At 39.5% G+C, this 27500-nt stretch overlaps 1 protein-coding gene and 1 pseudogene across 5 annotated transcripts; one reads left to right on the top strand and one right to left on the bottom strand.

The window, feature by feature from the left end:
• The window catches only part of LOC138008657 (uncharacterized), a 482701-nt pseudogene that overhangs the window by 210874 nt on the left and 244327 nt on the right, over nt 1-27500 (bottom strand).
• LOC138007224 (zinc finger protein 271-like) lies at nt 2402-12725 on the top strand. Of its 5 annotated transcripts, XM_068854015.1 has the most exons (5): nt 2650-2842; nt 5795-5902; nt 7125-9151; nt 10083-10141; nt 10312-12725. In XM_068854015.1, the coding sequence occupies exon 3, from the start codon at nt 7162-7164 to the stop codon at nt 9139-9141; it is 1980 nt and encodes a 659-aa protein (XP_068710116.1). In that variant the 5' UTR covers nt 2650-2842; nt 5795-5902; nt 7125-7161; the 3' UTR covers nt 9142-9151; nt 10083-10141; nt 10312-12725. The 5 variants fall into 5 exon arrangements, with proteins under 5 accessions (XP_068710114.1, XP_068710115.1, XP_068710118.1 ...); XM_068854013.1 differs by lacking the exons at nt 2650-2842; nt 5795-5902 and adding an exon at nt 2402-2472; XM_068854017.1 differs by lacking the exons at nt 2650-2842; nt 5795-5902 and adding an exon at nt 2466-2526.

The following is a 27500-nucleotide window of genomic DNA, read 5'->3' as shown; positions in this document are numbered from 1 at the left end:
TTCGCGGCACTATTTTTTGTATAGGATAAAACTATAGATCGTATCAAGGCTAAAAAAAAAAAGGTTGGAGAAAGTTTTAGTTTTTTGGTATTTAATATTGCCTTTTAGTTTTGAGGCCTCAAACTTAGAACGACCGAGTCTGCTGCAGAAGCTCCTGCCCCGTCACTTTATTGCGAAAATAACCGCACTTTGTTGCATCTTTGTCACAGATGAATGCACTCCAATATCACGTACTACAGATGCTCCAAGCTCCGTGTGAGCATGGCCAACAAAAATATAAGGATTTGTATGGGAATTCCGATAAAAATCTTAAGAAGATAATTATATGGAAAAAAATCTCAATTAAAAAGCCTAACTTATTGCCATTGTGGACAGCTTCCTTCCTGTGTGGTTATTTTCCAGATCCGGCGCGATTTGAGCCATTTTTCAATTTCTGGGTTGTCAACGGTTATAATAAAATCCCAAGGCTGGAGACTAAATCTCAGGAGCCACCAATTTGAGTTAAATATTCCTGGATAAAATGTTCCCACGGTCACAATTCAACATCAGAATTAATTGACAAAGATTGAACTTTCATCTCAACCCACCATCAACGCGATAGTAGTCCTGCGAGCAACGTCAAGCGGTGAATATTACAACAAAACAGCTTTCGAAGGCGGTGCTTTATCACAAGAGTGGCCACCGCTTCGACCGTTGGTAACAAACTCACCCTTACCAGGGTGACAGACCGTAGTTTGTCAACCGTAAATTTCTTTATTCCCCTGGCTCTGCCGGCAATAAGTTTAGGCTTTTTAATTGAGATTTTTTTCATATACCGGTAATTATCTTCTTAAGCTTTTTATCGGGATTCCCATACAAATCCTTATATTTTTGTCGGCCATGTTCACACTGAGCTTGGGGCGCCTGTGATATTTCTTGCCCTTTTATGTCAATCAATTTCGTTTGTTCCCAGTCCGTACAGTTGTATTTTTTAATTGTTTGGTTTCCTCCCGCCAGTTTGGTAAGTTTGGTAAGCTCCCGCCAGCGGAGCACCATGGGTAAGATTTTTTGGGAAATCTATCCATTCACTACTTGCACAATCCCATAATACACCTCTATTACCCCACAAGACTTTTTGCATAACCATTGTTTGCAATTTCTCCTGGGACATGAAAATGTCCCAAGAGAAATCGAAAACAATGCCTATGCAGATTTTTGGGGGGTAAGAGAGGTGTATTATGGGATTTGTGCAAGTAGTGTATGCGAGAAATTTTGGTTATGACGTCACGTACGTCCGTCCGTACAGACTGACAGGGTGGAGGTGGGGAGGCAGGAAAGCCTCTGGGGATGGGAGTGTTTGGGCAATTTTCCTTGTCGGGAATCGCGTGGCAGCGTTGCATTTGGCAACCCCCGTTTTACTTTGCGGGAAATCATATTAATGACGAACAACGGGACGATGAGAAGGAAAGAGCACGAGAGAGGAGGCGACGAAATGTGAGAAATTTAAGCGAAGAAATTCTCGAGAAAAGCCGGGGAAAGAGAAGAAGAGAAAATTCAATGAAAATCGACGTAAAGCTTAGAGAAGTAGAGCAAGAGACAAAACACTTGTTTACAACGGTTAGCTTTCAGGTAATGTTTTCCTTCTCATTATATGCCTCGCTGCCTCACATATTTTGTAAAACTCGCCAAAAAGCGAAGAAGGCCTGAAAACGTTTGCAATTCCATGTTGACAGAGATTCTGGCTTTTAGTGTGAAACGGATATTCAGTCGTGAGCTGCTTTGTTTGACTGTAAAATTGCAGTCGAGTAAGGGAATTTACTACGGCTGATATTTTTTACAGGTCAAAGGCCACAGGTCACAGGTAACAGGTCATTGTTTTACCAATACAGAAAGTATCCCAGATATTTATAAAATATTTTATGAATGTTTAGGGTACTTTCTGTATTGGTAAAACAATGACAATGTAAAACAATGACCTGTGACCTGTAACGTGTAAAAAATACCAGCCGAATTTATCACGCTAGCCTAAACTGAAGAGACAAAGTCAAACGAAAAATGTCGTGAAGAGATTACTGTGCATGTAATTTCAGTTTTAGTTGTTGGTTAAAATTGTTGCTTATTGTTTGCTTTTCTTTTTACTGCTGTCACCTCAGAGGTGTTTGATCTGTTTGATCACTGTAAACTGTATCCAGTAAGGACGATTAATTTTGTACTTTATGCAGAAGCATAATTATTTGATGTACACCACATTGGTTTCTGGGGTTAGAAACGGGAGCTCCGCTTTTAGGCTTGGATAAATCTCATGATTTGTAAGTAAATTTAGAGAAAAGATCATGTAACAAAAGTTACAACTCTTCACAGCGGTGTTCCATTGACCCAGCCCTCTCGTGCCGTGTTCTTTGATATCATCAGCCTCGATTTCACGATTTCCTGAATGTTAATCGAGCGTCTTGGGTGATATAATCAGTGCAAGCATTCTCAAAAGTATCTGAGGTACGTTTCACCTTCTTGCATAATTCTCCATCAAAGGCTCTTCTTCCGTTTAAAGTTAGTATTTATCGCTTCCAGATATCTATGAAGTCTTTCGAGTGTTGTGTGTCGGTATGTAAACTTCTCTGAAATGCCAACAAGGAAAATCTACGCGCATCCGGTAGCATGAACTTCCCATTTGGCTTCTCTTATTTTACAGTTTTGCTCGAACACTAAGATTTTATGAGTAAAATATATAAAATCATAGTATTTTCAATTTATGCTTAATCCGTTACCAAGGATCAGCAATGTTGGTGGTCGAAGTATTTGGCACGCGGAGGAAGCATCGCGCGCGTACGACGTGATCTTGAAAAAAATTATCAATTAAGTACAGGTATATTTAATTAAGTGTAAATCTCACCAAGTCACAAATCGCTCGGTAGTGCCCTCATTACTTTGCTTAGAGGTGAGAGGATTCGTCTCCCACCGACATATATCGGACTCCACGCCATTGGGTTGAGTTTTTGAGAATTTGCCAGGCACTCTTCTCCAAGAGTCTTTTTCTTTTTTCACACTTTATTTGATCAAGTTGATTGTTATCTCTCCCCAGTGAGTAAAGAAGTTTATTATTATTATTATTATTAGTAGTAGTAGTAGTAGTAGTAGTAGTAGTAGTAGTAGTAGTATGAGATTCGTTTCTGCTTTCACCCTGTCTCAGCTCCTTCCCACAGCTCAGAGATGCAGCACCTTTCTGAGGATAGGTGATGTTCTCAACGAGGCCGTCATCTGGGCGCTGCCATTTATATTATTAATATTATTATTATTATTATTATTATTATTATTATTATTATTATCATCATCCCAAATTTTAGAAGCAATGGATGCAAAACCCTGAATGTGCACCAAGGCATCAATAATATTAATGCTTGTTTCAATTTAGTAACTTAAACAATTTATCAAGAAAAGCTATGATCCTCACAGTTATGGATGCAATTTTAGCCATTTCGTAGAGAAGCCTGAAAAATTCAGGACTTCAACGAGGTTTGAACCCGTGACCTTGCGACATCGGTGCAATACTCTAACCAACTGAGCTATGAAGCCATTGACGTTGGGAGCTGGTCATTTGTGGGTTCCCATTTTCCTGTGAGGAATGAATCAATGATAGAAATGATATATGAAACAAATTATAAACTGAACTGCGGATATGAAATCAAGTAAAGCTATGATCCTCACGAGGTCATGGATTCAAACCCTGTTGAAGTCCTGAATTTTTCAGGCTTCTCTACGCAATTGCTAAAATTGCGTCCATAACTGCAAGGATCATAGATTTACTTGATTTCATATCGGCAGTTCAGTATATGGTTCATTTCATGTATCATTTCGTTCTTTAAATGATTTAGTAAGACTTGGAATGAGGAGACAACTCAGATTAGAATATAAAGTGGCTCACAGCAGTTTTCACACTTCACCCAGTGCTCGAAATTAGCAGTTGTTCGGTCATCCCAGACAACCAGAAAGTTTACTGGGCGGCCAGTTTTTGGTAAAATGAAAAGCCTGGTTGCCCAAAGAAAAACCAACTGACAACCCAGCCAAAAAATAGAAAATAAATTACACAAGCAGCACCTGACTTACTTTTCGGTTTTCTAATGTTAGTATTCGACAGTAGTGTGAAGTTAACAATAATATTATTAATCTGCTACACCTCAGCCAAAAATATTGTCTAATAGGAAAATGCAAGAGACAAGAGTTTATCACAAACATGTAGGCTAAAATTTAAACCGTGACTTTGCCCATGAAGAGTTGGAGTATCGATGACTTCAAAGTTTTTGTAAGAGACTGTGTATTGGATAAGCAATGTTTTATTTACAATGATTATATAATTATTCCATTTCTGTGGCGGGTTTCTGTAAACTACAAACTCTTGAAACTGAAAAAAATCGATGCTTTAAAACTGCTGAAACTGGTTAACTTAAACAACTGAAACTGGTTAGTGGCTGACTCACATCCTTTGAAAAATGGCCTATTACCTGAACTGAAACTGAAGACTATTTCACTTAAAATTGTCAATCAAAGTTTGGGCACCTCTACAGGTGCACGTTTAGAACTATGGGATGCCCAGTTCCAATGCCATTTGATTGCATCTCAACAAGGCATACATCGTGGGGGGTTTCCTAATGTACAACCAAGCATTTATCAGGGCAAACAATTTTACGGGTTTAGTTGCCCTGCTTTTGCAAGAGGGACAACCTGGAATTTTTTTTAATTTGGAGTACTGCTTCACCTCTCAAGGAAATTGGATCATGATCTTTATGTAAGTCACCATGACATTGCAACCCTTAAAACTGGTTTTGCAGCAAACACAAGAATCTATTTTTTAGAAATAGTGGAGTTTTTTCTTCACATTGTTAATTAATCCATAGTGGGAGCAAAAATTGAGCATGTCAGGTGCATTTTGATAATTATTTGTTGTATTTCTCATCTACTGTCAAAACACTTAAGAATAATTGTCAATAGAAACACTGACACTAGTTCATTATGTGGGATATAATGTTCACAAGCATTTAAGAGAAGGATTTCTAGTGCTTAATTTAATATGTTGGTTGGTCCCTAGTTTGATCACATTATGAAATGCTCACCATTTTGCAAAGCTTATTAGTATTACAATAATAATAATTAAATTATGATTTTCAATGATTGATTGCCATAGGTTTACCGGTACCCATTACAACTTCCTATTTATGGTCCATTGGGGAGCAGAGATGGCACAGTGGTGAGAGTACTCACCTTCCACCAGTGTGACCCAGGATCGATTCCTAGATTCAAGGCGTTATGTGGGTTGAGTTTGTTGGTTCTCTACTCTGCTCCGAGAGGGTTTTGCCTTGGTACTCTCGTTTTCCCCAAAACCAGCATTTGATTTGATTTGTAGTCTCCCCAATTAGTAGAGCACTCGTGCTACATACATGTAGGCTAAATAACCTTGAGACTTAGGGCGTGTTCGATTGACCGTATTTCGGAATAGGAATACATGGAATAGAAGTTAGAAGTCCTTTGCTTTTACGGAGATTCCCATTAAAGTTGTCAAACACCCGCTAAAATGCTATTTTAAACATATCTTTACTATCCTTGTCCTATCCTTGTCTTGTCCTATCCTTCCAAACATACAGTTTTAAATCATCACACCACGTATTCTTATTCCGGAATAGGGTCAATCGAACACGCCCTTAAAAAAAATTGTTGTTGTTATTGTTATTATCATTATCATTATCATTATCATTATCATTATCATTATCATTATCATTATCATTAACATTATTATTTTTATTATTATCATTTCCTTGGCTTTTAGGGAGTGCAGGTATTGTGGTGGATATCGCTCAAGGACTGCATCTCAGTTCTCCAATTTTAATCCCAGCTCATGCGCTCCAAAGTCCACTCAGCTTTCCCTCCATTTGTGGTGGGTAAAATGAGTACATGCAGCAGTTTTACTGGGGACAAGTTGTGCATGCAATGGGATTGGAGTAACACCCACCCCTGCTGCAAGTTACTTCAGAATCTAAAGAAATTTAAGGAGCCTTTGGGTTGGCTTTGACTTTGGTCGGCCTTCTCTTCTCTTCTCTTCTCTTCTCTTCTCTTCTCTTCTCTTCTCTTCTCTTCTCTTCTCTTCTCTTCTCTTCTCTTCTCTTCTCTTCTCTTCTCTTCTCTTCTCTTCTCTTCTCTTCTCTTCTCTTCTCTTCTCTTCTCTTCTCTTCTCTTCTCTTCTCTTCTCTTCTCTTCTCCTCTTATCTTCTCTTCTCTGCTCTTCTCTTCTCTTCTCTTCTCTTCTCTTCTCTTCTCTTCTCTCCTCTTCTCTTCTCTTCTCTTCTCTTCTCTTCTCTTCTCTTCTCTTCTCTTCTCTTCTCTTCTCTTCTCTTCTCTTCTTTCTCTTCTCTTCTCTGCTCTTCTCTTGCTCTTCTCTTCTCTTCTCTTCTCTTCTCTTCTCTTCTCTTCTCTTCTCTTCTCTTCTCTTCTCTTCTCTTCTCTTCTCTTCTCTTCTCTTCTCTTCTCTTCTCTTCTCTTCTCTTCTCTTCTCTTCCCTTCTCTTCTCTTCTCTTCCCTTCTCTTCTCACATTCTTTGGCTGTTTATCACATTTACAATGTATCTTTTGCAAAACTTTTGTAGTTTCACATGCTCACAATAATATTTTTGCATTGTAAGAATGTTATTAGGTACAAATTCTCTCTGGATTGGTTACATGTACCATACATCATAGTTCACAGTTTAATTAAAGACTGTCATACTGAAGTATAAATAGTTACAGTACATGTTGTTTCTGACGGGAAAAAAAAGAGATATCCCAAAGGTGATCTTTCAGGGGTATTTCTTTTTTTGCTAGGGCAACATTTGTAGGTTATAATGCATCAAAACTGTAAGGCTGAAATTTCATAATTTGGCCTGTAGCGTTAGCCCAGTTTGCTTTATCAAATGCACCATTCAATTACTAGTCATGTGCATCAACTTATCCCATACAGAATACCGGTAGTTGATAGTTACATTAGAGTTGACAGCCATTTCTTGCTCGAGGGTCAATGGCTGGCTTTTTTATTTTTATTTATTTGTTTATTTTATGCTTGAGTCTTGAAGCCTTAGGCTTACCAGTGAGTTAAAGATTTTCTCCGGTTATTGTTTTTGTATTCAGATGCAGGCATGAAAGGAAAGGGGAAATAATTCAAGCTATGGAAAATCAGGCACAACCTGCTACTATTAACCAATATTCTGATGGTTTCAATGAAGCTGACCAATTACAGAATGCCATTTCTTCTAGCAAACTTTCCTCAGGCCATCAGAGTAGAAGCAGTAGTTCTGGTGCAGTACAGTGTTACCAGTGCCCTGACTGTGACAAGGCTTTCTTGTACAAGTCAAAACTTCTCCTTCATCAAGTATGTCACAGTGTTGCGAGACCTTATAAATGTCCTCTCTGTGAAAAGACTTACAAACGAGAGTCTGAGCTTATAGTTCATCAGAGGGTGCATACTGGAGAGCGCCCTTTCGGGTGCATAAAGTGTGAGAAATCATTCAAAACCAAGTCTGAGCTTGTTGTTCATGACAGGTATCACACTGGTGAAAGACCTTACAAATGTACCCATTGTGAGAAATCTTTCAGAACAGCATCTGAACTTGGGGTACACAAGCGAGTTACTTCTGGTCAGAGAAATTTCAAGTGTACAAAGTGTGACAAAGCCTTTTTCCGGCAGGCTGACCTAACCTTTCATGAGAGGAGCCATTGCACAGAAAAGCCCCACAAGTGTATTCAATGTGGGAAAGGTTTTTCAACAGAATTTGATCTAAAGAAACATGAGAATAGCCACAAAGTTGTGAAGGTTATGAAATGTAAAATTTGTGATAAGGCTTTTCAAAGAAAAGAACAACTTAAAGCCCACGAAAGAACACATGTTACTATGTCATCATATCAATGTTCAACTTGTTCATTGGATTTTAATAGCCCAGACGAACTATCTGCTCACAGTGAGACCCACTCTCGCAAGAAACTTTACAAATGTTCCCAGTGTGACAAGTCTTTTGCTTTCAAATCAAAGCTTTTTCAACACTGGGTGATCCACACAGGAGAAAGGCCATACAGATGCAACCAGTGCAACAAATCATATGGAAGAAAGTCAGAACTTGTTGTGCATCAAAGGATACACACAGGAGAAAAACCTTTTAAATGTACAACTTGTGAAAAGTCCTTCAAGACAACGTCAGAACTGATTGTGCATTGTAGAACCCACACTGGTGAAAAGCCATACAGTTGTAGCTTTTGTGTGAAAAAATTTAAGACTGCATCAGAACTTGGTGTCCACCGAAGGAGCCACATTGGTGACAAGCCTTTCTCCTGCAGTCGATGTGATATGTCTTTTAAGCAAATGGCTGATCTCACTATACACAAAAAATTTCATCTTGTGGATCTACCCTTCAAATGCCATCTTTGCATTATGGCCTTTGGAAGTTCCTCTGAGCTTGCCAGTCACCAGGACTTGCACAGCTACATTCTCCACAACAGAGCACTTGAAAGCTCACCAGCAATTTCTACAAATGGAGTATTTAATTTAGTTCCTGGATTGAAAATGGCTGAACTTGCTGTTGCCAAAGAGGGTGTGGCTTGTGCTAAGGATGACAAGGCTGGTCATGTGAATGGAAAAGTGCATGCTGGTGAACCATATCTGGACATTGATAAGTTGATGAAAGTTGTGAGCAAACCCTTCAAGTGCAGTGAGTGCAGTAAAGCTTTTGTTTCCACTAATGAACTTGCAGGACATGTGAGAATTCACACAGGTGAGAGACCATTCAAGTGCCCTCAGTGTGACAATTGTTACCGCACTCCATCCACACTTTCTGTGCACATGAAAAGCCATATGAAGGAGAAGTGTTATAAATGCTCGTACTGTGAGGTGAGATGTCCTACACTGTCAATGCTTTTTGACCATTCCAAGCTGCACTATGACAAAAATGGTGCCAACAGTTGGCAGGAAAATGGTCATTGCAAACAAGAGCCAAATGGTGTGAATGCAGATGAAGAACCATTAAAATGCTGGGTTTGCCAAAAAGGTTTCCAGGAACAAGAAGCTCTTGACCATCACATTAGTCTTCATAAAGACAGAAGCAAAACTCTTGAACTGTGTGTTAAGAAGTTGAAAAGCTCTTTTGGAGGAGACTAATATTGTAAAAGTAAGTTATGTGTGTGTTGTTTCTACATGTCCAATAATTGTTGTCACAGGAAGATTAAAGCCAGAGTGTCTCACTCTTGAATAAAAAGACGAGCAAGAAACCTTGTTCATAGACACAGAATTAGTGTTTTCATGTACACAGTTGAGACAAGAGCTGGTTGAGCAATTGGACAATTACATGAGTTTTGGATGACATAATAATAAGATGGGTTGGATTGACCCTATTTTGGAATAAGAGTATGGTATAGCAATGATTTAAAACGGTATGTTTGGCGTTTTGAAGAAACAAGGATAATAAAGATAAGTTTAAAATAGCATTTTAGTAGGTTCTTGACAATTTTAATTGGAATCTCCACAAAAATGAAGGATTTCTAACTTTTATTCCATGTATTCCTATTCGGGAATATGGTCAATCAAACACAACCCGTAGTTTATTTGTGGCCCGAATAGCATCATTTGTGAGGGTGCAAATGATGCTGTGAGGGACAAAAATAAACTAAATGCCTGATGAAAGTCAAGTGACTATCATTATTATCAATACACAAGACCAAAATTCATTTAATAAGAAAAAATGTGTAACAGAGGTGTAACATGAAACTATGGTATGGAAAGTTGTTGTTACAATACAATCAGCTAAACACGAGAAAAAATGGAGGAAAAAAAACAAAAGCTCATCCAACTCTGGCATTGAAACTGTATCCTCAGGATCTCATTGACCAAGCAAAGTTGTTTGACATCTCTGCAGCCAATCAGAATCAGGGCAGCAAATACATTTTCAGCCCAGGCTTTTCCCATTTGGCTCGCAAATTTTGCAGAGAGCAGTTTGTCATTTGGATGCACATGTTGATAATAGTTATGGTAATTATTATTTACACACTTGTACAGAATGATTTGGAAACTCACTTGGAAATTTGCTTTGTTTTATTTACTAGCTTGGTACGTTACTGAGTCTGGAGCACTGCAAGCCATGTGTTTTGCCCATGACAAGTTCCAAGGCTGTTGCCTAACAGGAGTCCGGTAGCCTGGGGCTCCCAAAGAATAGCTGTGGGCTCCTTAATTTTTCACAGCAACGCCTTTCACTTCATATGTTGGGCTCCTAAGTTCTCAGCGTTTAGCTCTGAGGGCCCCTTTAAAATTTTCTTAGGCAGCAGCCTTGAGTTCATGTGACAGCAATTTTGTTATAAATGTTTTATTATTGAGTTTACTAGGTCTTGGGGGAAAACCATAAATTACTTATTCCTTTACAGGAAAATGAGTTTTCAAACTAGTAAGGCATAAGTAGATATTGTTCATTAAAGGTGATATAAATGGATACAGCTTTAGAAAAACCATGAGCACAATCAATCAGTTTTAAGCTGGCCCACTGCCATGCAGTCTGTATGAGCAAACCAGTAACTGCTATGGAAAAAAACCAGCAAACAAAAGCCAAAACGTACGATTACCTGACTTGACGATAATTTTTTTTATTTTCTGAATCAAATTGTGACCAAAAAAGACTGGATTTACTGTGGCTTGCAGGTTTGGCCTCCTCAGGCTTACAAATTGTGAGTTTTGTATGAATGGCCAAAATAAACTTTATTCTGGTGAAGATTGTGAATGTAATTTCTTATAATGGCATTTAGATAATGCTATTTGGACTCTTACGTCAAGACCTAATAGACCCCTAATACTGTGGACATCAGAATGATTTGAGAAAATTTGAAGTCATTTTAGCTTATATGTAACAAGGTGCTGGGGAAATTCCATTATTCATTAATTCCATTAATTAAAGACTGCTTAGTATCAAATTATGTAACCCTTGTTAGGTTATGTTAATAATTTTAATGTCATTGACCAATGGCTCAATATTTATAACCATTGGTTTGTGAAAGCCAGAAAAAGGACTTTTATTGTTACATGTGGCATCTAAAAAGAACTAGCTGTTGAACAGCCAGGATGTATTAGACTACAAATTGCATGAAAGCTTTTCCTTAGTTTTTGAAAGTTTCTAGGCAATGAGTGAGATTTTTTCTAATGAAATTAAAAGGGCTATTTCACACAAAATGGTGTAATTTCAGGACACCCAAAATGCTCAAAAAGTATCTAATATGAAACATTGCAATAACCCCTTAAAACTGCTTAACATGATAAAAGAAATACAGCAAAAAGAAAGATAAGCATGGATGGACAAGATTGAAACAGATTGCGTTTGGGTAATCTCGAAAAAAGTTTACGGCAAACGTTTTGTATGGAATCATCTTGTTTGTGATGTAACGATAATTTTTATCAGTAAAGGAATTGCACATTACCATTTTTGAGCTTCAAACTCTTGATTAAATAAAGATTTCCCATAAAATCCTAAATAACGTGACATAGCCCCTTTAACTTAAGAAATTATTTTTGCATCAGCTTACAAAGCATCACCCATTTTAATCTCGATGTATATAGTCATTTAGATGCAAAGTTTGTAAAAAAGGGGTTTGAGAATTTGATATATTTTTGAATATTTTTATTATCACACTCACTTCTCATCAAGAACACTTTAACTAAGGTAGGAAACAAATATTTGTGATCACGATCAGCTCATTTGCTGCACTCTAAGTGAGCGTTGTGCTTTTCTCATACTCTCCTAACCTCTTGTATTTCTGATACTGGAGTCACTTATTATGATCATTAATTAGTTTTGTATTTTCCAAGTGTTATATATATATATTTTTTGCCTTTCGATAGTTTTTGTATAGTTTACAAGTAAGATTTGGCAGAATTTCTGCTACCATTTTGCCTGAACACAACTATTCTTGCTGTTGTCAAAGCCAAATGGAGGATGAAATTCAGAGATAGCCACTATTTTAATTTGTATTTTCAATGCTTGTTATTGCTATTTGCATTTTCAATTAAAGCCCTTATACGGACAAGGAAGAGACATAGCAGTGTCTATATCAATAATGCAGTCAACTCTCTCTAAGACGGACATCATCGGCACCGGCCTCATCTGTCCGTCTTAGAGATGTGTCCGGCTTATAGAGAGTCGACGTAACATGATCCCAGAAATTTTAAGATTATAGTGCTGAACCTGGGCGCGGTGAAAACGCTTCTATTTGAAGTTTGTTTTAGTTATTTACCTGAACGAAACCTACCAGTTTTAGATTACAATACAATTCGGTTGTCACCTCCAAGTTGTTTTTTGAACGGGACAATGACTGATTTAATTTTAACTTATACTCTATGTACTCCGGCGACAAGATAAGAGCTGTCAATTAAACGTCTGGTGTTAAAAAGAGTCACGTACAAGAAATTTTCTTCCCTAAATCGTAATTTGCGGTCACATTCAGCACTTCACAAATGTCCGTTGACGATTTCAACGTGTCCGTTGTCCGTCTTATGGAGGTGGCCGTCTTATAGAGAGTTTGGTTATAGTAAAATGACTAAGAAACGGCCGGGACCAGCACCAGGTGTACGTCTTATTATTGTTATAGATAGGTGTCCGTTAAGAGAGAGTTGACTGTATATAGATTTAGCCAAGCCTAAAAGCGGAGCTCCTGGGTTGTTTATTCTTACTAGCTGTAGGATTAGTGAAAATAAAAGGCTTTTGGAATTGTCCGCGTTTTGGTTTTTCCGGATATTGCTTAATTATGTCATTTTCTTCGCTGCCTGGCTAGTGAATTCCACGGTAAATTTCACCCGTAAAACCCATATCACCTGAATCACGAAGGGATGAGTGCGATATCTGTTTTTCCAGCGAAATTTACTGTCGAATTCACCAGTTTGACAATTAATTTTTCTTTAATCGAAACCAAGAAAATCCTCAGCAAGCGAACGGTAAAGGAAAGAAGCAATTTCAGAATCACATGGGCGTAGCCAGGATTTTTCAAAGGAGGAGGGGGGGGGGGGATTCACACTGTGTCAAACAGAGGGTAATCGCGTTTTCGCAACCTGAATATTGTAGGTTGTTTGCGCAAAAAAAAGACTTACAAAGGAGAGGTCACGGGCACCCCAGGACCCCCCCTAGCTACGCCCTTGAATCACGCTAAAATTAGAAATCACTATAACTCGTAATGTGACATCGTCTTTGTCGGTTCAAGGTCAAAAAAGGAGTTTTATTGATGTACTTTATTCCACTTTATCTCTGAAAACGAGATCATTTACATTTTGATGTATTTCATTGAAACACGCCAGGTTGGCTTATAACCAGAATCCGCTAGAAAGGACAAACTTCAAACAAGATCTCCAACAAATTACCTGTACGTGCTCTAAACAAACTTCTGAAAACACAAGCTGGTGATATTTCTCCTTACTTTTACGAGAACTCATTGCGATTACGCGTTTATAGCATAAGGGCAAAATTTGCTTGGCTTGTTGAGTTTCATTCCTGAGCAAAGGAAAAACCGACTAAACCACTTTTTAAAAATATGCATCCACTTGAAATAACTCATCCGTAGAAAAAGCAAACGGTTTAGTGTGCAAGAAAATAATAGACCATTTCCGAGTTCATGTCTGCCTCCTCTTCAAAGCGAGTCTAAGTGCGAAGTTTTTGTTATGAAAATTCATTTTCATTCATATGTAAAGTAGAACTAATTACCATAACAAAAACTTCGCACTTAGACTCGCTTTGAAGAGGAGGAAGACATGAACTCGGAAATGGCCTATTTATGGAGTAACTTCTTTAATCCCACCAAGTTTGAGCTATTACTGGTGTACTGTTTTGTCGTTCTCGTTCTCTTTCTCTCTTCTTTCGTTTCTGTTCTTCTGCCATAGGCCGTCCAGGCATCTTGCAATCTTGTTAGATGCAAAGTTAAAAATCTAAGATAAGACTTAGCCAAAAATTGCAATTCAGAGCAAAAAGCAGCACTAAACAAATTAAAAATAAACATTCAGCTTTAAGTTTGACTTGAATAACTACGTAGCCACCAGTTTGTTCTGACCACGGCTATCTTATGTCAAACCTGGATTGAAACCAGCGAAAAATGCGGGAAAAAAATATTTTCCAAACCGTACCTGAACACGAAAAGCGTCGACTGTCAAGGGATTTTGTTGACGTAGCATCACCGTGTAGCCGTGTTGAGCCACAGAAGAAGCGACTCGACTGTCAAGAGCTTTTGTCAAGAGCTTTTGTTGACTCACGAAAAGCGTCGACTATCAAGGGAGCGTAAGCAGAAAAGTGGCAACGAGAACGACTTTGTGCGGAGATCCAAATTATGTTTCTGCATGCTAGAACTGTAAATGCGTTTTTAATCATGTTAAATTTCATTGAGGTCTTCTGTAAAACAGCAACGCAAAACGCTGAAAATATACGGTCTGTGGAGGTGGTAAACTTTCTGTTTTCTCTCCAAACCGATCTGGCAGTCTTAAGACGCTTACCATTTGACAGAACTGACCAGCCAAACCGGGCATTTGGAAGGCCGAACTAACTCCACAACGCCTTGAAATTAACACACTTCGAGGATGACATATACTCGTCCAGAAGAACACTTAACAATTATTTCCAAACGGACGTAAAGACAGCAGAGATAACTCTCAAGAAAGAAGCGACAGTTTTCAATTTACAAAACATGTTTCGACATTCTCATGTCATCTTCAGTTGCAAATGAGCTTTTAGCCGTTGTACATTTGAATTTATATTAAGGTAAGTTACAAAATAACGCGTCAAAACTTGCGTACAATTTGAATATGAAATACGAAATGCACGGAAAACAAAAATAGTGCGCATAACAATAAAATAAGAGACAAAAGGAACAACGTAATTAAAAAGAAAGAGACAATTCTAGATGCCTCAACTGCTGATTAAGAATGGGATTGCCAAAAACCGCCCAGACTAATTTAAGACAACTACTCAAACATTATTGTAAAGCTGATTTAGATGTTAAGTTGGCCTTTTGTACGTTTAAACTTAGAAACATGTTCAGCGTGAAAGATTCCGTACCGCAAGGTCTACGTTCGCGTGTCGTTTATAAATTCTTGTGTGCTGGCTGTAATGCCAGCTACATTGGCTAGACCACTCGCCACCTTTGTACACGTGCTCGTGAGCATCTCCTGTCGGACAAGTCTTCGCATGTTTACAGGCAACTGCAGTCATCTAAGGCCTGTCATGACTCTTGTAATACAGAATGTTTCACGATCTTAGATTCTGCCGCCTCAAAATTCCAAATTAAGATCAAAGAGGCATTGCACATTAAGTGGGAAAATCCTATTCTTAATCAGCAGGTTGAGGCATCTAGAATTGTCTCTTTCTTTTTAATTACATTGTTCCTTTTGTCTCTTATTTTATTGTTATGCGCACTATTTTTGTTTTCCGTGCATTTCGTATTTCATATTCAAATTGTACGCAAGTTTTGACGCGTTATTTTGTAACTTACCTTAATATAAATTCAAATGTACAACGGCTAAAAGCTCATTTGCAACTGAAGATGACATGAGAATGTCGAAACATGTTTTGTAAATTGAAAACTGTCGTTTCTTTCTTGAGAGTTAACAATTATTCCATGAGCGCGCGTTGGATATGAGTTGGCTATAACCAGTCTCCTCCCCCAAAGACTGCTGCCTTGTCGTGGTGGGGGAGCTTGCGTGCCTCAGTGACCCTGAGAGCTTTACCGTCGGGGGTATCCCCCCAGTAGGTCCAACCTTGGCGGACAGATCAAAGGGTAGAAGCCAGACTAAATGGTAGTCACTGGTCCTCCAGGTTGGGGGTTGGGCGTGCGGCTAATCCCCGCACCCCGTAAAAATTATCTGATTACGGAAACCGAAAAGATGATTGACGAGCTCATCCGGGGGTGTCGTCGGGCGACGTTTGAGGTGCCCGAGGATAGCTTTCTAAGCTGGAATTCTGGTATAACGCGTATGACAGATGTGGGGCAAAGCCGACAGGATCCCTGCAACCTGATTAAGTCGCCTGGGGCTTCCCTCCTGACACCCAAAGCTACCCTGAGACTTGGTTGTTGGAACGTGCGAAGACTTTATCATATAGGAAAGACTGCTAATGTCACCAGTGAATTTAGAAAGTACAATCTGGACATTCTTGGTCTGAGCGAAGTACGATGGACTGGCTTTGGAGAACTGAAAACTGCAACAGGTGAGAGCATGTTGTACTTAGGAGCAGAAGAGGAGCATCATAGAGGAGTAGGACACATTCTGAAGAGGGAAGTAAGAAGAACACTGTTGAAGTGGAACCCTGTCAATGAGAGAATCATGAGTGCGCGCTTTAACTCACGCTTTGCAAAACTCACCATCATCGAGGTGTACGCGCCCACCAATGACGCAGAGGACGAATCCAAGGAAGAATTTTATGAGCAGCTGCAGCGAGAGGTAGAAGCAACACCCAGGCATGGTGTACTAATTGTAATGGAGGACCTGAATGCCAAAATCGGAGAGGACAATGAAGGATGGGAGAAGGTGATGGGGCAACATGGAGAACGGAGAGAGGTTGGCGACGTTCTGTGGCAACAACAATTTGGTGATCGGTGGCTCTCTATTCAAGCATAGAGACATTCATAAGATCACGTGGACCTCCCCGAATGCAAGGGATCAGAATCAAATCGACCATATCATCATCAATGGTAGATACAGAGGTTCACTGATGGACAATCGAGCAATGCGAGGGGCAGACGCCAACTCGGACCATCACATGGTTATGGGAAAGGTTAGGGTAAAGCTATAAAGTACAAAGAGGAAGAGTAAGGAGAGGATCATCTTCCACACCACAAAGCTTCAAGATCCCTGTGTCAAAGAAGCATTTCGGCTGAAAGTGTGTAACCGATTCCAGGTGTTGGCGACACATTACGTAGAAGACATTGAAGAGAGGTGGGGACAATTCAAGAAGGTCTACAATGAGAGTCCCAAGAAGGTGTTGGGAGAGAAGAGAAGAGTGAAGAATGACTGGATCAGTGGAGAGACCTATAGGAAGATTGAAGAGCGACGAAGGTTAAAGGAGAAGATAGGGCGTACACGATCTGCCCGCCTGAAGGAGAGAGCCACTGCTGCATATGCAGTGAAGGACAGGGAGGTGAAAACCAGTGCCCGGGCAGACAAGCGGAGAAGGCTGAACAATTTAGCAGAAGAAGCTGAAACAGCGGCCAGAAACAACTGTAGCGGTGACCTGTACCAGCTCATTAGAAAGATAGCTGGACAAAGAAGGAACGTGACTACCATCAAAGATAAAGAAGGCAAGCGGCTTGTAAATGAAGACCAAGTCTTAGAAAGGTGAAGGGAGCACTTTGAGGGAGTTTTGAACGTACCACGACCTGACATACCACTGCCAGAAATAGATCAAGCACCTGAAGTCATCACAAGCATCGAGACTGGTGACATCTCAATTGCTGAGATCAAGAAAGCTATCCACCGTCTGAAGAATGGCAAGAGTCCGGGCATTGATGCCATCAGTGTTGAGATGCTCAAGTGCTCTGAGAACGATGCTGTGAAGCAACTCCACTTACTTTTCAACTCCATCTGGAAAGATCAATGTGTACCAGAGGACTGGAAGAAGTCACTCATAGTGAAAGTGCCGAAGAAAGGAGACCTCACTGAGTGTGATAACTATCGCGGTATACCCCTGCTCTCCGTACCAAGCAAAATCTTATGCAGGGTGCTCATTGACAGAGTGAAGAGCGGTGTGGACGAGATGATAAGGCAGGAGCAGGCAGGGTTTCGATCTGGAAGGGGAGCTTCTGAGCAAATCTTTGCTCTACGGAGCATCCTGGAGCAGTGCCAGGAATGGCAAGCACCAGTGTACATTAACTTCGTTGACTTTCCAAAGACATTTGACTGCATCATCAGAGAGCGACTTTGGGACATTATGGGGCAGTATGGCATCCCTGACATCTTTGTCAGGACTTTCAAGGCACTATACCATCAGAGCTCAAGCTGTATTACAGAGGGCGGAAGGTATTCTAGCTGGTTTGAAGTGAAGAGCGGTGTGCGGCAGGGGAGCGTGATGTCTGGCTTCATCTTTGTCTTGATCATGGACTGGGTCATGCGGCACACAAACAACAGGAAACGCGGCCTGAGATGGGAGCTTACATCAGTTCTAGAAGACCTGGATTATGCTGATAATGTTGCTCTGATCTCAAGCAGATTTGCTGATCTCCTTAAGTTTAAAGATAGCAAAACTCGGTCTTGAGTAAAATTCACACGTTTCTTCTTTAAATAAATAGTCTGCAAAAAACTAACTGCAAATTGCTCTGACGGACGTTTTCCAGCATGTCTTGCAGTTGCACTAAGCAAACGTTTATTGTACACACTAAGAAAGGGCTGAAGGTGTTGTTTCCGCTTCATAATTCCTCTTTTTGTTAGTCTAATCTGATGCAAGGTCAAAACATTGTTTGGCTTAACGTTTGCACCAGAAAAAGATAAGCCAAAAGACAAATGAAGAAAAAAAAATAACACAGTAAATGTGTTATCAACAAACGATGATTTGGTGGTCTCTAACATTTAAGTGGCTCGCTATAATTGTGAAACAGCTTGCGCTTCGATTACACCAAACGTCGAATTTCTTATGAATTCACGTCTTTAAAATTTTCTCTTCATTGCAGATGCTGTAGTGGTATTTTTACTGCTCTTCTTTTGCTTTCTTGAGGAGACTGAATCACTATTTGTCCGCTTCCAGCTCGATGGCCGCCACGACTCGACATGGTAACACACTATGAAATCCCCTTCAAAACAACAAAATCAAAGAAAAAAGGAGCAAAGAACAACAACGAAAATATAATGAATTTGTTTCTAATTGCCACAGCATATTTGGTTCACTAAAGTGACCACGGATGGCTTTGATTGTGTAAGATATTCACTCCCCACACACTCCTTTGAAAAAGTTGGCAAACTTTTTCAACATTTTTGTCAGGCTGTCACGCATGCGCTACCTATGACACTGCTCCTTTAACAACACGAAAATCAGTCTCTGACTTTTATGAATAAACGGAAAGGTCATGAGGTTTTGTCGAAAGGAGGAAATTGATCACGTGCTAGGCAACCACGTGATCAACTTGTGTTAACTGAATGAACTACGGGGAACACAGGCAGCCCAAGCTCGGTGTACGATTTATAGACGTTGTATGGGAAAATGTACTTTTAGCTTATAAATGCTAAAGTAAGCTGTAAATGTAGAAATAAACTACACTTACCTCTTACAGTTGTGCTCGTCTTTTCTGTGCAATCGGAGGGCAAACTGTGTTTTAGACGGGTTTGTGGCTTACGAATTTTTGCGAAGTCGTTAGTTGTTATGAGGGGAAATGATAACTAACGACATATTATAAAACATCATGAATTCATAAAGGCCACCTTTTCCAGCGAAATTTTTTTTTGAAACAAACAACGTATTTGCTATTAGAGGCAAAAACCCCTTTCTATTTCATTACGATCCATTTCGTGCGTGAAGAGAAGAAACTCAATCGTGTCACATTACCATACACAATTGCAACAAAATAAAGTTTAGGATCAAACCATTTCCATGAAGAATCTTTTCCTTGAATAATGAAGCACAAAATAGACGAAGAGCTTTCTTTAAAATAATTCTTGGCTGTCACATTTCCAATTATTTTTTACCTGAAGACTGTGCAGAGTTCAGTACATATAAAATTATACAAATAGCCAGACAACAGAGATCACAGATCCACTTAAGGTGTTCGATTCGTTCTCTGTCTTTGTTGAACCCATAAGTTAACAGAGAATTTTCCATTTGGTTTCAGTGTTCTACATAGCAGCACACTTGGTAAAATATTAGAAATACAGCTCACTTTGATTTCAGCTCGACGGGCGATAGATTCTTGTCGAAGTCCATTACTCGTCGCTTTTAAGATTACACATATTTATTTTTCACCGCCTGTCCTTGTTTATCCAATTGACTTTCCATTATTGAGCTCCATAAGAGTATATTTTGTTTAAAGATCCACTAAAACGCCATTCGCGTTACAAGACTTTCGTCGCCATTGCAGGTTAACTTAAATATTTTACTGTGTCCGCCAGAGAAATCTACGCATTTCCACTACCCACTCGATCCTAAGAAAATACGCGCAGAAGGCTCTATACACAAAGACACCACTTAGCAGGGAAGTGACAAGACTTTTACCGACACTGGGGGGAAAAAAAAAGAAAGAAAAAAAAACTAGACGCTCGATGAGCGTACACTGGGTTGCCTGTTGTACGTGCTACTCGAAAACAGAAGGAACTGAGTTGGGAGGTTTTCGACTGCAGTGTTCCAGTCAATTTTTTTAAGTCGGGGTCATTAAGACCATTTAAGGGGTCACCCAGACGTCGTTCCAGCGGAGGCCCTTTGGCTCACACGTCGATACGACGAAACATATCCTTTTCTGAGGTTAAAAACTTGGCTACCAGCCTATTAATGATTTGTCAGAAACTGAAAAAATTCCTGTCATCTTTAAAAAAAAAAAGGCACGCATCGGGTACGTGTGGTAGTGCAGTAACATAGCGCTTTATTCCATAATTTCAACTGAGCTGCGTTTTGTCTTCCAGGATGTTCAAGTTCAATATGTAGCTCTAATAGTACATGTTATTGTTTTGGTATTGCATATCATTGTCGTGTCATGGTAAAAGTCTTAGGTAAATAGCCCCCTGAGAAGACGTGTGGTTACTAGCAAATTACTAAACCCAGAAAGATTGAAGAAAATAAAAGGGAATCGAGAAACATTGGGTTCTAGGCTGACATGTTGATCATTTCCAAGTTCCCTCACAACTTCTTTTCGCCACAAGTTTAAGCGTGCATTCTGAGCTTCTGACAGCTTTGTAATAAAAAAGTTCACTGCAGTTTTCCCTGTCCGGCGGGGTTAGTATCTGGATGGGTGACCTAAAAAAATTTAAATAATTACCGAAAATTGTTTTTTCATGCCCAAAAATGCGAACTAAGCAAGGTACAGAAATTGTTAGCTTGCTTTATGCAAAGCAAATATTGATGCAAAAGTAAATAAACATTGATGCACAGTTTTCAGGAAGAGCAGAAGGAAGTTTTCAGGATGGTCGATCGAGAATAAAATATTTTGCCATCAGCAACAAAAGTTACGACATGAAAAAAACAACATTAATTTTGAACCGCGAATATGGAAAGTTACCATCAGCGAAAATCATTTTGCGACATTTTTGCTACGTTCAAATCGGTTATTGTACTTTTGGCTGCAAAAGTAAATCGTAAAATCGAAAGTGAAATCGAACTCAGTGGGCGCTGTGATCAAGTTACCGCGGTGTGTTTACTCACGAAACAGTGAAGCATCTGTCTCAAATGATGGCAAGATACCGGGTTTTTGTTTTTGTATTAGTTAGTTTTCTTTTTCTTTCAAGTGTTATAAAGTTTGACAAGAAATGTGCGAATTCAACACAAAGATTACAATCGCCTAACTCTTGAGGTTGACCATTGTTTCTGCAAAGTCAAAAATTTACTCTTCAAGACGAGGTTATTTATCACCAGGTAATTCCATCGTTTTGGGAATAGCAGCTACTTTATTATTCATCAGCGTCACGATTTTTTGCCGATTTTGGGGCTCATTTTGTTGAAACTCAACCACGCTTCCAACAGACCTGTTTATTTTCGTGACTTATGCGCTGCTTACAGTGCACTACCACAAAAATCCTCCCGCATCACATTTCAACACACGTATGCAAATTTGTTAAGCTCGAAAATTACACAACATGATAAATTCACAAAAGGTGGAAATCTCACAAAAATCTTTTCCAGCGAAAAATTTATTGAAACAAACAACATATTTGCTATTAGAGGCAAAAAACCCTTTCTTTTTCAATTTCGTGCGTGCAAACGAGATACGCAATCGGTGTCACAAAGCATATGCAATTAAATAAATTTCTGACAGTTCACATCAAACCCTTTTCGAAAGAACTTTGACCGTAAATAATAAAGCACAAAAGAGACAACAAGCTTTCATTCAAATAATTTTTTACTATCACATTTCCATTTTTTTTTACCTTTGCAGAGTTGAGTACAAAATGAATGTAACTTGCCAGACAACTTAGATGCGACTTCAGTAAACACTGTGATGCATTCAAGGCGTTCGATTCCTTCAATGTTTTTTAAATCCATAAAAGCATTGCCATTTGATTTCAGTGTTGTATATAATACCAAGTTAGTAGAATATTAGAAACAAAGCCCGCTTGATATCCAACGGCGAAAAATGAAATTGTTGTCGAAGACCATTACTCGTCGCCTTAAAGATTCCAGATATTTATTTTTCACCGCCTGTCGTGTTTATCCAATTGACGTTCCATTCTTGAGCTCCATAAGGGTATATTTTGTTTAAAAATGAACTAAAACGCCATTCGCGTTACAATGACTTTCGACGCCATTGCAGGTTAATAATTAAATGTTCTCCTGTGTGCACCAGAAAAATCTACGCATTACCCCATCCCCCTCACTCGGCTAACAAATCCGCACAGAAGACTCTATGCACAAAGACACCACCTAGCAGGGGAGTGACAGGCAAGACTTTTCATGACACGGAAAAAAAACAACGCATTTTCTAACTGGATTGCCTATGGCAACCCAGTAAAAGAAAAGAAAAGAAAACAACGAAATTTACCCATTTTCCGACTGGGATTGCCATACTGGCAACACAGTAAAGAGAAAGAAAGATTTACTGTTGTTTGTCCACGTTGCCGTCAAAACCTGCAAACTGGTCATTTTAATTCGTTGTTTTGACGAGTGCGGAAAAGAAATGTACAAAATTGCGTGCCGCACGTGCAGCACGATCATTTTTTCCTGTTTTAACCAATAATATTCTTGCTTTTTGGCGTCGTCGTTGCCGTAGCCGTCGTCTTTTCTTAAACTCCCTAATGTTGACCGAGTGTCTGTATTTTCCTTGATGATCCTTGAGATTGGAAAACTATTCGTCAATGCTGTTCAACTATTGACAACTTGGTGAACGAAATATTTCCTATTTTGATTCAGCTTTGTTTGACAGTGGTCAACATGGTGGCTGGGTGTGACGTAATCCACAGTTCAACGAGCTGCAATATTTGTTGACGTTAAGGTTACTTCCCACCTTCGCGGGTGTCCTTCGGTAAAAAAATCGTACGCGCGCTACTTTCAATAAAATCCTAACAAACTATACATCAGAAGAAAGCTTAATAAACGCCGTTTACGATAAGAATATAGTTAAGGCGAGTTTTTCTTTAGTAAGTGTCAGTAGCCTCTAAGACGTGAAACCACCTAGGAACAAGGTTGGTTCTTCTATTGAATTTATAAATTATGCCACAACACGAGCAAAATGACTACACAGCATCAATCAAAAAGTGTGTCAGGCTTTTGCGATATTCTGATTGGTTGTCTAGATATCCGCATCTAAAGTTGGAGTAGCTAGAAATATGAGAGACGTGTTGCGTAAATGCACGTCAAGGAAAACTACTTTAAATAGAAAGATTAAGCATCACGTTTACGGCAAACGGCAAACATGGAACTAAAATTTGCGTTTTGCCAAAAATGTGAGAAACTCGTTTGATGTGAGCTCATTTCTTGGCTGTTAGCAGCAAGTATCAAGGGCCTTTTCAAAACAGAGAGACGAGTTCGAATAACTCATCGGTAGCCCACCGTTTCGCGTTCTCCGTTTCACGAAAACGCGATGCTTAATCTCTCTAATATCATTGAATTTCCCGACACACTTTTGTTGATTGATGCCTTGTGAATAACACTGTGCAGTCATTTTGCTCGTGCTGTGTCATCCGATAACCGATAAATTCAATCTGAGAAGAACCTTCGGTGGTTTCACGTTTTACTCGCTCCTGACACTTGCTAAAATGAAAACTCGCTTAAACTATATTCTTATCGTAAACTACATTTATGGTTTGTCCCCATCAGAGTCAGAAAAAAGTCAACTTTTAAACCACGGTTAGCGGAAAATTAGACAATGGACCAAATCGGCTGACTCAATGTCGTACCCAATTTAAGCCATTTGGGAAGAAAACGTTTTGTTCCAGGTACTTCCATATCCTTTTAAATGTGAATGATACAATACACAAAGAATCTGACGCTGATGGGGACTAGGCCAATTTGGGTAAATGGCCAATTTATGCTTGAGACATTTATCGCCTAAGACGTTAAAGTCGTCTGTTAAGTGCGTCGTTGGCTACAGGGGGGCCTCAGCAATCTCTCTTCGAACAGATAGTCCTTCTTGTGTTCAAAGCTCTCACAGGGCATGGCGCCAATGTATCTGCAGGATCTTTTGCAAGTCAAGACCCTGGGACGCTACTCCCTACGCAGTGACGTCCCTGGGACCTTTGGAGACCGGGCATTTGCTGTTGCAGTTCCCAGGTTTTGGAACAACTGTCCTCTTGCTATCACAGAGAGTGACTCTATTGATAATTTTAAAAGGAACTTGAAAACGCCAACATGGCGAGAGTTTGTTTTCGAAGGATTCTGAGTATATTTTGGTTCCAAACCCTTGAGTCCAAAATTCTGGATCCAACATGTTAATATGTTGCATTCGTTGGTCACCTCTTTCGACACTTTTCAACAGCGTCCAACAATGTTGGATGATGCATATGTTGGATCCGTACGCGTTTGGCCAGGCCTGTATGGATTAATGAAAAGGTACTGGAAATACTCACACACAGAGACACCAGTTTAATTCGAAATTTTAAAAACTTGGCCCGATTTTATAATGACTAAAAAAAATTAATGCCTCCACGGAATAAGGATTCCCGGATTTGAGCTGTACGCACGGGCGTACGTGCGTATATGGACGCTACGCCCCTGGTGTCGGTTCGTTCTCAGTGCCCGAGGTTGTTGTTGGGCTGCAAAAATAAGCGCTTCCTTTCAACTTTCAAGTCAATTTTCCATTCCCAGGTCTTATCTTTGTCAACTGTTATTTCCCGTAGGAATTGACCATACATTTTTTTTTCTTTCCACCCATTCAAGGTGGCATTCTGTCCGTCTTGTTTAAACTTGCCCCCCTCACTACTCTCGTTCGAATTCCTAACGTACCATGCAAGATTAAATCTTCAGCCTTCTGACACATTTCAAAACTAATCAAGCCTCTTCCTTCTTTCTGTCGTGATAGATACACCAAGTCCAAATCACTTTTGGGGTGTAATACACCATGTAGTGTCATCATTTTCCTGTTCTTTCTATCCATCTACATTACCTCATCACTCTTCCATTGATCTACGCCACCTAGAATACCTCAAGATTGTGTTGACAGCCATGATCTTATTCTTCTCACTTTCAGCCTACGTATATATTCTAAGGGGTCTTTCGTTTCTCTCTCCTTCAACTGATCTGTTTCCAGGATGCCTGAGTACGTATACCCGCTATTATCAATCTCCTTCATAACTTCCCCGTCTGGTAGCACAATTCCTGCAATTTTAACAATTTTACCACGTTTCAGTACTAGCGCCCCACATTTCTTTATCCCAGATTCCATCCCTATGTCCGTGCTAAATGTATGAGCTGTCTGTATGTGCAATCAATCTGTTCCTAGGATTTCCCAAGAACTTTTAGGTCATCCACAAACAAGAGGTGGCTTATCTTGACCTCATGATCTCCCCATGCGTGCCCAGTTTTTGGCTTTCTCAACACAAATAAAAGTGAAACCGTGCAAAATACAAAAAGGAATTGCGAAAGGCTGTCTCCCTGAAATATACCTCTCTTGATGTTGACAATTCAACTCCCAATGTTTGTCCACATGATGTCAGTTCGGTCTTCCAATAATCCATACTAATCAGAGGACACTTTCTCACATTATCTGCAATACCAAACATTCTATGTCATAAGTCTTGCGATAATCAATCCACGCCATGGCAAGGTTAGTGTGTCGTCTTTTGCAATATTCAAGAATCGCCTTGTCAGTCAGCAATTGATCCTTAGTTCCCTTACGTCTTCTTCGACTCCCCGTCTGCTCTTCAGGTAGAATCTACTCCGGATATTTGTACATAATGTACATTACCTCAGCAATGACACCTGTCATGAGCCTCTTCATAAGGGGGAGGCAAGCGATAGGTCTACAATTGTGAGCTGCATTTCCTTGGCCGGGGTCCTTCAAACACAATCTCGCCTGATCGTTCTCCCAAAGGTTAGCCATTGTTGGCAACTTCTCTCGAACTTCTCTCGTCTATTCAATATGTTATTCGACTTGTCTGCAATTCTCCCACGAAGGCCCCTCAGTTTTTTCAACTAGAAACCTTGCACACCGTCCCTGCCAGGAGCTTCTAAGTTTGGGATCTTTCTACACTGGATGGTTACCATATCAGATGTTATCTCCAAACATCACTGTTGGTTATCCCCAATGTCATTCCTGTTGTTTTCCAGCCATCCGCAACAGGCACCAGGAGCTCGTCAAGGGGAGCCTATAACTCCCATACGTGGCATACGAGTCAAGCCTTTCCCGAGTAGATTTATTACTCGGAGTACCTGAAAGGTATCCGAGTTGTTATAATCTGGGTAGATGTTAGTTTTCTGTACAGCAAATGTACAATAGAATGACGAGGCGGTGAATTCACTGACTATAAAAGCACTGCACTACACCCATTTGAGCAATTCAATTCAATTTTTTTACTTCTAAACTCACACGAAAATATATATATTTACAAGAAAAACAAAGAAAAGCAATGAATAAAGAATAATAATTACAAAGAGACAAGCTATTAATACGATAGTTGTGTGCAAGTTTGGGACACCTAAAATCGTTTACACTAATCGAGTGGGTGCACCAGATTTAAAATATGAACGATAAAGGAAATACATTTTTACAAATAATTATAATTATTAATTAAGTTAAAAGTATTACTTCAAAAAATAAATATAAGAGAAAAAAATATCACAAATCAAAACAGTCAAGGAGGAAACCTAATCTAGCCATCAATCATTACACTCTTAATATTTGTACGAAAACTGTGCAAGGGTGTAATTTATTTAGTAGGTACACAAGCAGTGTATACAGTGCAAAGCATCAGCTGAAGCATGCAGTGCAATACATTTGACCTCCCTCTGTGACGAACTACAACTGCAACAATAACAATAAAGAGCCCAGTGAAGGAGATTTCTGCAAGCGAGAAGTTTCAAACACCGTCACCTCCGAATTTACAACATGCAGTGGAGCAACCAAAGCGATGCGTTCAGTGTTGGGGCTTCACGGTGTGACACATTTAATTTCGCTTGTTCATTCAGAAACTCAACGCCCATCTTCTACGTAATAGTAAATGCCCCAATTAAATTGCAGCGAAAAAGTGAAAATGCTGGATTCAGCTTTCTTGAAATGTTATGAATAAGATATTTACTCTAATCTTGCCTATTGACAACATGATGAAATCGCCAGTACACAACTTGCAGCCGCGGTATGTTGGAAATGGCCGAAATTTCTTAGTTTCTTTCGGCTGTTCTTTGTACCAGCATCACCCGCTGTCATTTGTTTTTCTTTTAATTAATTAACAGT

The sequence above is a fragment of the Montipora foliosa genome, chromosome 6, assembly GCF_036669935.1.
Source record: "Montipora foliosa isolate CH-2021 chromosome 6, ASM3666993v2, whole genome shotgun sequence".
NCBI lineage: Eukaryota > Metazoa > Cnidaria > Anthozoa > Scleractinia > Acroporidae > Montipora > Montipora foliosa.
Note: the sequence above shows the minus strand (reverse complement) of the source record. Positions and strands in the feature narration are given on the sequence as shown.